The sequence below is a fragment of the Carcharhinus amblyrhynchos genome, chromosome 6 (assembly GCF_965287045.1).
Source record: "Carcharhinus amblyrhynchos chromosome 6, sCarAmb.v2.hapA, whole genome shotgun sequence".
Classification (NCBI taxonomy): Eukaryota; Metazoa; Chordata; class Chondrichthyes; order Carcharhiniformes; family Carcharhinidae; genus Carcharhinus; species Carcharhinus amblyrhynchos.
Genome location: NC_137329.1, coordinates 37916549 through 37930905, shown reverse-complemented (window position 1 = coordinate 37930905; position 14357 = coordinate 37916549). Strand labels below are relative to the sequence as shown.

Below are 14357 nucleotides of genomic sequence, written 5' to 3'. Positions count from 1 at the left end.
TTTCGCCATCCACGATGCCACCAATCTTGATATCATCTGCAAACCTACTAACCATGCCTCCCAAATTCTCATCCAAATTAATATAAATGACAAATAACCAAAGACCCAGCTCCAATCCCTGAGGCACACTGCTGGTCACAGGCCTTCAGTTTGAAAACAACCTTCTACAACCATTTTCTATCTCTGTCATCATGTCAATTTTGTATCCAATTGGCTACCTCACCCTGGATCCCAAGAGATTTAACTTAATGCAACAAATATGGTACCTTGTCAAAGGCTTGCTAAAGTCCATGTAGACAACATTGATTGCACTGCTCTCATCTACCTTCTTGGTTAAGAAGCTATTACTTACATGGCGAAAAACTGCAGCAGGCGACGGTGCAGAGGGACCTCGGGGTCCTTGTGCATGAGTCACAAAAACCCAGCCTGCAGGTGCAGCAGGTGGTCAGGAAGGCTAATGGGATGCTGGCCTTCATAGCGAGGGGGATTGAATATAAAAGTAGAGAGGTCTTGCTGCAGCTGTATAGGGCATTGGTGAGGCCACAGCTGGAGTACTGTGTGTAGTTTTGGTCGCCGCACTTACGCAAGGATATTTTGGCCTTGGAGGGAGTGCAGAGGAGGTTTACTAGGCTGATACCGGAGTTGAGGGGGTTGAGATATGAGGAGAGGCTGAATAAACTAGGCTTGTACTCGTTAGAGTTTAGAAGAATGAGGGGAGATCTCATTGAGACATATATGATGATGAATGGGATGGATAGGATAGAGGTAGAGAGACTCTTCCCGCTCAGAAAGGACAGTAGGACTAGGGGGCATAGCCTCAAGATAAAGGGGGGGGGAAGCGGTTTAGAATGGAGTTGAGGAGGAACTTCTTCACTCAAAGGATGGTGAATCTCTGGAATTCTCTGCCCGTTGAAGTGGTGGAGGCTGCCTCGCTAAATATTTTTAAGACGCTGGTTGATGGGTTTTTGATAAGTGAGGGGATTAAGGGTTATGGGGAGAGGGTGGAAATGTGGAACTGAGCCACGACAGATCAGCCATGATCTTATTGAGTGGCGAGGCAGGCTCGAAGGGCTAGATGGCCTACTCCTGCTCCTATTTCTTATGTTCTTAACCCTTCAAAAAACTCAATCAAATTCATGAGACAATTTCCCACTCTCAAAGCCATGCTGACTGCCCCTAATCAGTCCTTGCCTCTCTAAATGCCTGTCTCTCAGAATACCTTTTAACAACTTACCAACGACAGCCATTAGGCTCACTGGCCTGTAGTTCCCAGGCTTTTCCCTGCAGCCTTTCTTAAAAAGGCACAAGATTTGCCACCCTCCAATCTTCAGGCACTTCACCTGCGGTTGTCGATGATTCAAATATCTCTGCTAAGTGACCCGCAATTTCCTCCCCATCCTCCCACGTCCTGGGATATACTTCATCAGGTTTCGGGGGATTTATCTACCTTGATGCACTTTAAGACTTGCAGCATCTCCTCCTCTGCAATAAGTACACCTCAAGACAGCACTGTTTATTTCCCCAAGGTCCCGAACATCCATGCCTTTCTCAATAGTAAATACCGACGAGAAATATTCATTTAGAATCTTATCCATCTTTTGTGGAAATGCACATAAATTACCTTGTTGAGTCTTAAGAGGCCCATACTCTCCTTAGTTACTCTTTTGCCCTTGATGTATTTGTAGAATAAATGCATCACCTTTCTCCTTTGCCTTATTTGCCAAAACAATTTTGTATCCCACTTTTTGCCCTCCTGATTTCTCTCTCAACTCCACTCCACCACTCTATACTCTTCAAGGGACCCACGTGATCCCAGTTGATACGCATATCACGTGCCTCATTCTTCTTCTTGACCAGGGCCTCAATATCCTGAGTCATTCAAGATTTCCTACTTCTTTCAGCCTTGCCCTGAACTCTAGTTAACACTCTTTTGAAAGCCTCCTACTTACCAGACATTCCTTTACCTGCCAGGTTCCCCCAATCAAATTTTGAAAGTTCCTATCTAATAACATCAAAATTGGCCTTGCCCCTATTTAGAATTTTAACTTTTAGCCGGACCTATCTTTCACCACAGCTATCGTAAAACTTTGTTTGCCAGTGACCCGTTCATTGCCAACAAAACAGGTATGTTATGTTCAAGCCTCATCTCTTTTTGAAATTACCAAGAACTTGAGAAACCTATAGAGCTTCGTTGTTTTCTTCATGGCAACGTCTCAGTCAGAGAACTTGCCAACTAATCATGACATTCCTCCTGTAGCATAAATTTTGTGAACATTTAAAATTCTGATTTCTTGTATTTGTTCCCGAGGAAAAGCCTCAGCAAATGTCTCTTTTTTTCAGCAATATTCATTTTTGAACATTGTTCTCAATTGGTTGGGAAGAGAAAAAAAACACAAGCTTTGCTTTATCTTAAGCAAAATCAAGTGACATGCTTTTTCTTAAAGTTACTGTCAAATCCAGAATAAATACAGAAACACTGAAGGATAAACAAAATAAATTAAAAACTAGTAAAAGCAATTAAAATCTATTCAACAATTTTATTCAAACACTTTTATCAATGTTAAAAGTAGTGCAGAAAATGGCTGGGAATCTCAAACACATGGCAAATATAATTTATCTTCAATTTTATATAAAATCATGCTTTAGTGTTCCAAGTTGCATAGAGCTTATGATAGAATGAGAAAAGACTTGTTTATTTTTCTGCTTTATGAACACTGTCCAACATAAGAATTTTCTTGGGTTCAGCAGCAGTTTTGAGGGTTAACTGGATAAGCTTTTAATATAATTGATAAAGTTATGAGGGATTTAGCGATCAGATCATAAAAACCTGTCAATTCTTTCACATTATAATTGACAACGTCCACCATAAAATAACCACCAAATGTATGACAATTCCTATGTATAATATTGTATTCCTGGACTGACCAAAAATGCATTTTAAAAACATCACTGACATTTATATTAAACACAATATTTTTCAGGGAACTCTCTAATTTAAATATTCTTTTCCCTATTGTGTACTATATTCAGTTTGTTACTTTTTAGCTCTGAGGAAGGGTCATCCAGACTGAATGTTAGCTCTATTCTCTCTCCATAGATGCTTTCAATCCTGTTGAGATTTTCCATACATTTTCTGTTTCTATTTCAGATTTCAGCCTCCGCTGCAATTTGCTGTCATCTGGAATGATTGCATTGTTAACAGTGCCATATTTCTTTCAAGGTGCCGTGCTCTTTGGATATTAGATATACCTTTTTACACAAGATGTTAAATAAAAAATTATAAACATATTTTCTGCCTCACTTTTCATGCTGGTTAAGATAAAAAAAAATTTATAAAACAAAAGAAATCGACTGTCAGAACTATTTAAAAGTTATAAAAATGATCATCCAGTGACCACTTTCCTTTCATCTTTGTCAGAAATCCATGAAAGTATTGATCTTGGCTGTAACTAGAAGGGGTTTGAGACATGTTCTGATTCAAACCATTAGCAAGTTCAATTATCTCCATTCTGCTGTGAATGTCAAACCCATTCCATCTGCTACCCTGGCCCACAAACCATAAATCTTATCCAATTCATTTCATTTGTCCATGAACCACAGTCGACTAACCCTACAGCATATCTATCACATTTCTGATCCTCAGATGCCACCAGTTACCTACAGCCAGTCTGATCTTCCTCTTCCCTGTTTGCCTTTATAAATGCATAAATACACAAACACTAAAATAAATACTTTTAACAGGAAAAAAATCATAACTAGATTCAGTTACTTTTATTCCAAGTAACAAGTGATGTGAAGGCAATAAAATAGGATGCAACAAACAAAATGCAGAAAAAAAGTGATAATAAATGGAGCTCTGTATAGAACAATCACCATCGCAAATTAATACGAAACAAAGGGAAAGTAAAAGAGGACAAAATAGTTACCATTGTTGAATTCCACACCATCATTCTCTTGGGGGTTACCATGGACCAGAAGCTAAATTGGATCAACCATATAAATATCTGTTGTGGAATGTGCATGCATAGAAACAAGGAATTCTGAGAGATAACTCATTGCCTGACTCCTTAAAGCCTTCCACCATCTACAAGGCACAAGTAGGTTGATGGATTCTCTTGCCTGGATGAATGCAGCTCCAACAACATTTGAAAAACTCAACACCATGAAGGACAATTGCTTGATATCCCACCCACCCCTTTAAATGTCCAACCCCACCATTGCCAGAGATTTAACAAGTACCATCTACAAGATGCACTGCAGCAACACATTAACGTTCTATGGATAGCACCTTTCAAACACATGACTTTTATCACCTAGGAGAACAAAGGCGACAACACATTGAAACATCACCACCTGCAAGTTCCCCTTCAAGTCACACAACATGACTTGAAACTGTATTGCTCTGCCATTATTGTCACTGCATTAAAATCCCAGAGCTCTCTCTAACAGTGCGGTAGGTATACCTGTACAACATTGACTGCAAGGAGGTTGATTACCACCTTCAAGGGCAATTAGTGCTGAGCAATAAATGCCAGCAATATTCTCATCCCAGGAATGAATTTTAAAAAGGGAGGAAAGATTTTAAAAAAACAAATATAAAGGCTATTAAAAAGCAGTCTAGTCAAACAAGTGCAACAGCATTTAAGTTAAAAAATTCAAATCTGTAAAAATTGCAAGAACTAGAAAGGCATACGTGGAGAAAAGGACACACAATAGTGAAATGAAGAATAGTGACAGAGAGAATGCTGCAAAGATGAGTCAATTTGTTACACATTAGAGAGAAATGCATGACGGAGAAACAAGAAACGGATACTAGAATAGTGAGAAAGGAATAGTTGGCTATAAAAGATCACAGGCAGGTATGGACATAACTCAAAACAAGTATGAGACACACCGAGAGGGGATTTAGGAGAAAAGCATCTAAGAGAAAGATGTCTTAAAATAGTGCGCATGAGAAACATAAGAAGCGAGTAAAAAAGATAACAATGAGTGGAAGAATGAGTGGAAGTCAAGCATGAAAAACAGATACCAACCATGAAAGCACTTTGAGAGATTCATACAAAGAAAGAAATGTAGACTCAGAGACAAACACAGGACAATACACATAGGTGAAGTATGAGAGAAACAATGATGAGCACATATAAAACATCCAGACCATAAAATCAAAAGATACAGTGAAACAACAAGGTAAAAACATATCCAATCACAAACCTTACAGTCTAAACATCTACACAAAAGTTGACAAGGACAATGCAGCTTTTCCAAATTATACTCAGTGAAGGATAACTATTGTCCAAGCATACCATTCACCTTCCATAACAGATGCTATTTTTACATAAAATATACATACCTAGCAATTATGCAAATTAAACCAAGAACTGCAATCTTCGGGACTATCTGGTTAACAACTCAGGGCACATTCATTTCTGTAAACCAATCCCTGCTATTTATTTCCTACTGTAGTATTAAAAAGCTTTAAAATTTTCAATTTACATTCATTTTGATTAGCTATACATTGGTTTCACACAGGTTTCAAAGCACTTACAGTAATGCACAGTGACCTAAGAACTAAAGTGATTTTGGAACTTCATTTAGACTCAAAATTGTTTTGTTAAGACAAAAACATAAAATAAGACACATTAGAGCAAGAGGCTTATAAAGTAAACCACTATCATCCCAGAATAAATCAGCAAACCGAGCAGTGCCTCAACGGAAGCTCAAATCGTATATACGAAACATGAGGTATAAATTCAGCGAAGAAATATTTTCATGGACTCACTTAAGGATTCTCCTATACTCATTCTATTAATCACAACTTAACCCAAACATCTGTAAGACCGAGGGCTGCAGATGGTAAATGAAAGGAAACATTGGATGAACATTGCCGCCATTGTAAATTACATATACATTTTTCTTTAAAGTTCAGCCTTTATACTTTAATACCAACTTATTACAAAAAAAAAGTGTTGACTTTTGTTTTAAAAAATTAAACATGACCAGTCTTTTTCCAGGAAACCTACAAATATTGTTTGCGTCATTTAACAGTCAAGAGTACGTACAAGGATCCAGAGTATTATACAGAGATAGGTGCCATTTAAACTATATTCATATTTTTATGCTGTGAAATATTATACCCTGCACATATTCTGTATTACAAGGTCAGCGAACAGCTCACACTTATTTTATTTAAACAACTCCATTTATTTAAACTTCCAAACAATAGCTGGCTACTGACAAAGGCCACAAACAGTACATCTGGGACAGCATACAGTGTAAAACTGACATAACCTGGGGAAAACACCTAGCAAACGAGCCTAAAAAGCTGCAATTCCTTGCTGGTGATAAGAACAGCTAGTAGAAATTTGTTGTTTGTACTTGCTGCCACTATCGATTCTTGTAATTCTTTAACCTTCATTCATACAGGAGAGCAAATTAATGCTCGTTTAAAAAAAAATTAAAATATCCACCATAATTGTGTTTCAAAATATTGAGGCTCAAGAGAAGAAAAAAATGAAAAGAAAACCTGGTCTTTATGTACAACAATTCTGTTTTATACCTTAATTCTACCACAGAGAGTTAACACCCTCCAAAACTCAGAATTGCACATGGTAAGGCTATTAATAGTACAATAAAAATCTGCAAAAAATCAAGAGTCAATATACTGTACACTTTCTACAATATTTATGTTGATAATGAATACAGAAGTGCCATCAAAATTTACAGTAAGTTCATTCAAATGTGGAATTGATTGGGAAGTACTGTACATTACGGTTAGTATAGAACCAAAACTTATGCATTAAGTCTTAAAGACTGATCTTCTCTTCTCCTTGATGAGATATCTATATCTATGGAGTCTTTACCAACTATCAGTCTTAGTCTTTTTGCCTGAGGAAGTGGAATAAAGTCATCTTCAAATTCGTCATCATAATCCTCCTCCTCAGATGAAGAAGAAGATGAGGATGATGATGAGGATGAAGATGATGATGATGAATCATCTTCCTCATCATCATCCTCATCATCTCTGTGTTGTCTGTGCTCATCCACTTCTCCATTAGGCCTCACCAAAACAGAATCATCACAACATACAGCACTGTTACATAGGTCTTCCATGAGGGAGTGTGATCGTTTAATTCCTTTAATCTGTTCCTCACGTTTCAGTTGTATCTTGAGTTTTGTAGAATTATTTCCTGAGCCTGTGGTAAACCCATTACTGAGCTTTGCTACATAATTGTTACTTTTGTCATTTTCATGGTCTTTGCTCAGTTTGATACTGATCTTAGATTTCTTTCCATCCATTTCTTGGTCATTAGTCTTACTACTGCTGCTGTCACGCCTTCGGCGCAAAGTCAATTTGGGAATCCCAGTACTGTTTTCAAGTATCAATTGTGCATCATACCTTGTGATTCGTCGTTTCTTTCTGTTTCTTCCACCTGTTGTTCTGGAATCTTTCATTTTATAAGATTCTGAACTTTTTGATTTGTGAGAAACCATGAAGGAATCTGAACTGCCACCATTTGATGAACCAACACAGTCGTGGTATACACCCGACATATCCACCAAATTAACTTTATCACTCCCATTAAGACTGTGAATTGGAGGAAGACTTATCAATTCTGGTATTGTTTCTCCCTTCATGTTTTCTTTTACAGAACAAGATAATGTGTGTTCACATTCATCTAATTGTGCAGCAATATTTTCTAGTTTTCCTTGTGGTAACCTCCTTCTGCTCAAACATATGCCATTATTTTGGCAATTTGTCCCTATATCAGATAAAGATTCTTGGATCAATGTATTTACACGAGTGCCATCACAGACATGTTGAATGGAGTCCACAAGTTCTCTCTCTTCTCTGCAATGAAGACTTTTATTGTCCACTGTATTTGGTTCACACTCCAATGAAGAAGCAACATCACAAGACTCTTTTTGGGCAAGTCTCGTTCTTTTTGCCCGCCGGGTCATGTACGTACAAGATACTGTTCCATTTCGCAAGCGGGAAAATTTATGTAATTCTTTTATAGAATTTGTATCATTTTCTCGAACAGCATGTCTGGTTAGACACCGACTTGATGCTTCAACTTTTGATGGCCCCTCTAAATCTTTGTCCTTTTCAAGTGGCAAATTCTTATAAAGAACTACTTTAGGTTCCTTGAGAACTAAATTGTCCATTTCAAGACTTCTAAAAGTGGTCTTCTGCTCTGACCTTCTAGATTCATTTCTTAACCTCGATTTTGAGGCCAAAGACCGAACCGGCCTTGAGGTTTTTAGTTTCTTTGGTACCTTGGAATTACCTACAGAACATATTTTTGAAGAGGATGAGGTAGAGCCAGAGGCAGCTGATGTTCTGGGTAAAGTTTGCCTTGTTCTGCTTTTGCTATCCTTTTTCATATTGATTGATTTTCTAGTTGCAGCTGAAAGACAGATATAATCATTATATTGTAATTTGCAATAATATTTTCTAAATAAAAGCACAAGAAAATATTGTACACAAGATTACTAAAAATATCATACTCAAACATAATGAGTGATAAACTGATTCCTGCAGCACTTCCCTCAACTTCTTCACCAATCTAGCATTTCATCTCTCAAGTACCTACAGGATGTACTTGTAGGAAATGGAGGTAAATTAGCAACAATTTGATTGTGTTTGAAATTGTTTAATTCTTGCTTTGCACTATTATTTCTGATGTTTTAGTTCTTAAATCAGAGGTTTCCCTGTCACAGCTTTTTGATTAAACATCTTGCTTCAAAAATTGTTTGGATTTTTTAAAAAGCATCAAAAATGTATCCAAAGGTGCAAAATAGATGCAAACTTGCCATTGAGACCACTTTAATTAGGACATATACACATACAGTCAACACTTAATAAGAGGAAGGTGGCAAGGAAAAAATAAGGTAAAAGTAGAGGTGTAGAATGGACTGAGAGGAAACGAGAAACAAAATTCAGTGTGAAAAGGGGAGAACTCGTGCCAACCTGATAAGGCTTGTAGAAGTAAGAAAGACACCATTGGATGTAACCCTGCAAAACATTTTAAGTATATGATTTAATTATTGGATGTAAAAAACATGTTGGCAGAGGTTGAGGGAAAACTTAATTGCCTGTACCACAGCAGTCTCTGGTGACCAGAGCATGAAACTACAGACTAAAACCAAGTATTTTAATAGAGAATTGTAGAATCACAAGCTGTTGTGATTGAAAACATGACAAAGGGTTGATTGCTTTAAATGGGAAACTCTTACTAGTACACCACCTACAGGCATCAAACACTATTACAAATGCACCAAGGTTATGAACATATTTATCATAGAAATCACCAGAAATATTTTCAAGTGATAGGGTTTACTGACTTTAAACTATAAATAAGATTTTTTACAGTAACTTCAGTGCTGTGTTAATGTAAGCCTACGTGTGACACTAATAATAAATAAACTTTAAAAACTTTAATGAGTTGCTACCAAACATGTTAAATGGAAAACCACAAACATCTTTCTCAAATATAATTTGGATATCCTAGCTCAGTTACATTAAACAAACGATCCAATTTGGAAAAGAATCTACTTGACCTCATCCCTGATCTGTCAAATAACAGTATTGGCCAGAGTGACCACTGCAGAGTTCTTGGAGAAGAACGTCTCATCTTCACCCTCCATCATGTTGAGGCACTACCATTGTGCTAAATGGTAGTGCCTCAAAACAGATCTAACAGCTCAAAAATGGTCATCTGTGAGGTGTTGAAGTCAGCCACAGTAGGATTATATTTCATCACAAACTGCATCCTCACGATCTGGGATATTCTACTCTCTACCATCACAATCAGATTCAGGATTCAACCCACATTCACTGAGTTGTGGAGAAGAATATGCCAGGAACAGTGTCAAGTAACCTGGTGAAACTACAGTACAGAACAACAGAAGCAGCATATTGTAGACAGAGCTAAGTAATGCCCAAACCAACAGATCAGATGAAAGCCCTGTAGTTCTGCCACATCCAGTCATCGATGACGCTGAACAATTAAGCAACTAACACGAGGTTCCATAAAAATCCCACTCCAATTTCAGTACAAAAGACAAGGCTAGAATGAGTACAACTGCCTTCAGCCATTACTGCCAAGTCAATGATCCATCTCAACTTCCTTCTAATAAGTTAGGGCAGAAGGCACTGAATAGAGCCAAAGCTACGAGACCCGTTAACGTTTTGTTTGCAGTACAAAGCACGTGTTCCAGAGCCTTGAACTAAGCTGTACTGGGGCAGCTACCAGACTGGTGATGTGGAAAATGGCCTAATTATGATTGTACACACAACACAAGACAAATCCAACTGGAGCAAAGCTCTCAAATCATTATATGATGGAAGGTATCATTGCCATTGGTTGTGCCTCAATTCGAGGATAATGTCTACTCAGGGTGTCAGTTTCTGCCTTAGATCTTCATGACAGGCCAATTTGTGACACATTTCCTTGGCCTCATAGGGAAGGATATCCCACAAGGTAGTAGTATCTGGCGTTCTGGACTTGCTTCCTGTTCTTTATCATTAAGATGTTCTGACTCAAAGCATGATGCAGCTTGATGGACAAGTTATTGCCGTTCTGAACAAATGGTTACAAGTTCATCACAGCCATTAAGTGCAATGCTGCCGTGCTTCAAAGAGAGCTCAAAGGTGTCTCTGAAGAATTTGTTCTCCCCTAAAACATTGGCTGAGAGTTGAGAAAACAAGCCTTGGTGGAGGAAACAGTTCTTAGGCATCCAAACAGTTCTTAGGCACGTGCCTCATCTAGATATAATATTAATTTTGCAAGAGTTTTGCCCAAATGCTTGCAGCATTTGCTTCAGGGACACTAGAATTTGTCTGACTGTCCTCCAAATGAACCATCGAATCCTGTAAATTTCCCTGAACACTATTATATGTCGCTGATACAGCTCTCACTACATACAGGATTGTGGTAATGACAGTTGCTCTGTACTTTTGATGCCATCTTCCATGAAAAGTTCAACTGTGCTATCAAGAAGCACCTATTTGCCAATAATGTGCTAACCAATGCTCAGGATGGTTTCTATCAGGACCACTTCATTATTGCTTTGGTGAAAACAGGCAAAGTCAAGCGAGCAAGTCAAAGTGACGGCTTTTAACATCATGGCAGGATTTAACTTGACCAAGTGTGACATCAGGGAGATATGGCAAAACTGAAGTTGATGACAATTGGTGGGAATAATCTTCACTGGCTGGGGTTAAATCCAAAAGAAAGATGGGTGGTGTTGTTACAGGCCAAATTATTCCAGGTTCTCAACTCAGGGCAATATCCCAGGATCAATCAACTGCAGCTGCTTCAATGACCTTCCCTCCATTAAAAAGACTGAAATCGGAATGTTCACAATGATTGTGCATGTTCAATTTCAACCGTAACGCCATTGTAACAATGTAACAGTCCATATCCATATGCTGCAAGATGTAGATAACAATCAGGCTTGCATTAAGTGATCACACACTCATGATATACAAGTGCCAAGCATGATCATCACCAGATAAAGTCCAACAATCTACTGATATTCAATAACATTATCAAATTCATTAACACCAATACCCATGCCATCACCATTGACCATAAACTTAGATTATCACTTAGAACAGGTCAGAGGTTAGGTATCCTAAATGAGAATTTTTAAAAATTCATTTCTGGGACATGAACATTGCTGGCTGGCTAGCATTTATTGCCCATACCGAATTGCCCAAGGACAGTTGAAAGTCAACCATATTGCTGTGGTTTTGAAGTCACATGTAGGCCAGATCAGATAAAGATGGCAGATTTCCTTCCCTAAAGGACATTAGTGAAGCAGATGGGTTTTTCTGACAATCAACAATGGTTTCAGGATCATAAGAACATAAGAAATAGGAGCAGGAGTAGGCCATCTAGCCCTTCGAGCCTGCCCCGCCATTCAATAAGATCATGGCTGATCTGTCTTGGCTCAGTTCCACATTCCCGCCCTCTCCCCATAACCCTTAATCCCCTCTCTTATCAAAAACCCATCAACCCGCGTCTTAAAAATATTTAGCGAGGTAGCCTCCACCACTTCAACGGGCAGAGAATTCCAGAGATTCACCACCCTTTGAGTGAAGAAGTTCCTCCTCAACTCCGTTCTAAACCACCCCCCCCTTTATCTTGAGGCTGTGCCCCCTAGTCCTATCCTTTCTGAGCGGGAAGAGTCTCTCCACCTCTATCCTATCCATCCCATTCATCATCTTATACGTCTCAATGAGATCTCCCCTCATTCTTCTAAACTCTAACGAGTACAAGCCTAATTTATTCAGCCTCAGCAGATCATCAGCAGATTCTTAATTCCAAATATCTTTTTAGTGAATTCAAATTCCACAACTTGTCCTGCCAGGATTCAAACCCTGGTCCCCAGAACATTAGCTGAGTTTCTGGATTAATAGTCCAGTGAAAATACCACTAGGCCATAGCCTCCCCTTAAAAGGAGGTGATTAACTTGTGACTTCCCAGTCTTTCCATCCACATGGACCCATGTGTGCCTGGAATGTAACTCCAACAACACAAAAAGCTAAATGCTATCTGAGAACAAAGCAGACCACTTCACTGGCATCCCATCCATTATCTTTGATACTTACTACCTCCACCAATGGTGCAGTGTCTACACTGCAGACAGTATACCCCATCCACAAGGTGCACTGCAATAATTCGCCAAGGTTTCTTCCAAAGTTACTCCCAATCTGTAAACTATAACACAAGGGCAAAGGTGCATGTGAATACAGTCATCTTTAAGTGCTACACCATCTTAAGTTGAAAATGCATAATCATTCCTTGAGTGTTATTGGTCAAAATCCTAGAACTCCCTACCTAGCAGCACTGTGGGAATGACTTTGTTGTGAATATTTAGTTAATAATTACTATGTTTTTAAATGTAACCTCTGCTTTTAGGAATTGAAGTTTTAACTGTAGAAAATGGAGACCTCTGATTGAGAAACTGACAATAGCTTTGATGTAGGTTCAATTCAATAATGTATGGGTTTGGTGCTCTTTTAAAAGGTAATTTGCATTTATCTTCAAAGATCTAAGTTAATGGTGTAAAAAAATGACAATGGTAACTTAATCATTCACCACATGGAATACAGGTGGGGTTCTTAGTCTGAATTGCATCTGCCAGGAGCTGGGATTCAGCTGTGGGACTTCTACCTACACAGAATTGGTGGGTGCATAAAGGGCCATTAAGAACTGGGGATGTTGCCAAGTTTAAAACCATAACCAAGAAAGCAGCAAAGACAAATTTTGAATTGAAGAATCCATAGTTGAGTTAAAGAAAATTCAAGGATGACTTAGTTGAAAGCTAATGGAAGAATTCCTAGAAAATCTGTACTCAAGGGACTAGCTAGAACATTAAGGAGAATCAAAGTAAATTGATGAGGGCTGTGGCATATCTAAAACAATAGATAGTGGAGCAGTGAAGATTAGGAAAATCAATCAGATCAATTGAGTGTGAACAACCAGGAATGCGAATAGATTAGTCTCAGAAGAAACTGCCTTTGAAGGGGTTCAGCATTGAAATGCAGTTAGCCTCAAGATTTATAATTAACGGGTTAAATTACCAAGTTGCATTTGTTTTATTTTAAATTCTAAGGGAAAACAATTGACCAACTGGAGCCCATGATATGATGCACATTAGCTGTGTAATTTGAGTGTTCTGGGATGCTTTGAGTATCCAAACAATCACATATGCAGGAAGCAACTCAAGATTACTTGCAGTAGAGTTCATGATTTCAAAGTCTGAGGAGCGGTTAAGGATGCTGCATCACATATGGTAGTATGGAAAGTTCCCAGAATGTCCATCCTATGTAGTGGTCACTACTTAGGGTGAAGTGAGGTAATCAGGAAGGATTTTCAAGAACAACTGAAATATTGAGCTATATTGACCATATAAAAATCAATGGATAAAGATGAAGTATGCAGTCAAAATGGGGAATATTTCTTAGAATGGATCCAATGAACATTCATCAGGCTATCAGGAATGAGAAAGTAATGTTATGAGGAGGGACTTAAGATACAAGGATTGCTTATAATAAATTATTTATAACAATCTATAGTTACCAACAATACAAAAACTGGCAATGTAGAATATAGTAATTCGGATGGTTGTTGACTTCAGGATAGGGAAATGGGCATACGCATGGCAGTGGAATGCAGAGTACTGTGAACTGCTGCACTTTGGGAGGACTAATATGGAAAGACAATATAAGCAGCCTGATTTTGAAAAAATAAAGATGAGCAGAGAACCCTTGGTACCTACGTGCATAAATCCTTTAAAAAGTAGCATAGTAAGTTGACTATGGTGGTCATTGAAACATATGAATA

At 38.2% G+C, this 14357-nt stretch overlaps 1 protein-coding gene across 5 annotated transcripts in view; it reads right to left on the bottom strand.

Moving 5' to 3' along the window:
* Positions 1 to 6177: 6177 nt before the first annotated feature.
* kmt5b (lysine methyltransferase 5B) overlaps positions 6178 to 14357 on the bottom strand; it is a 53855-nt gene continuing 45675 nt past the window's right edge. For all 5 annotated transcript variants that reach the window (XM_080190233.1, XM_080190232.1, XM_080190235.1 and 2 more), the window contains one exon: positions 6178 to 8408. In XM_080190233.1, the coding sequence (XP_080046359.1) occupies positions 6790 to 8408 (1619 nt within the window). In that variant the 3' untranslated portion in view covers positions 6178 to 6789. The remainder of the gene's footprint in view (positions 8409 to 14357) is intronic.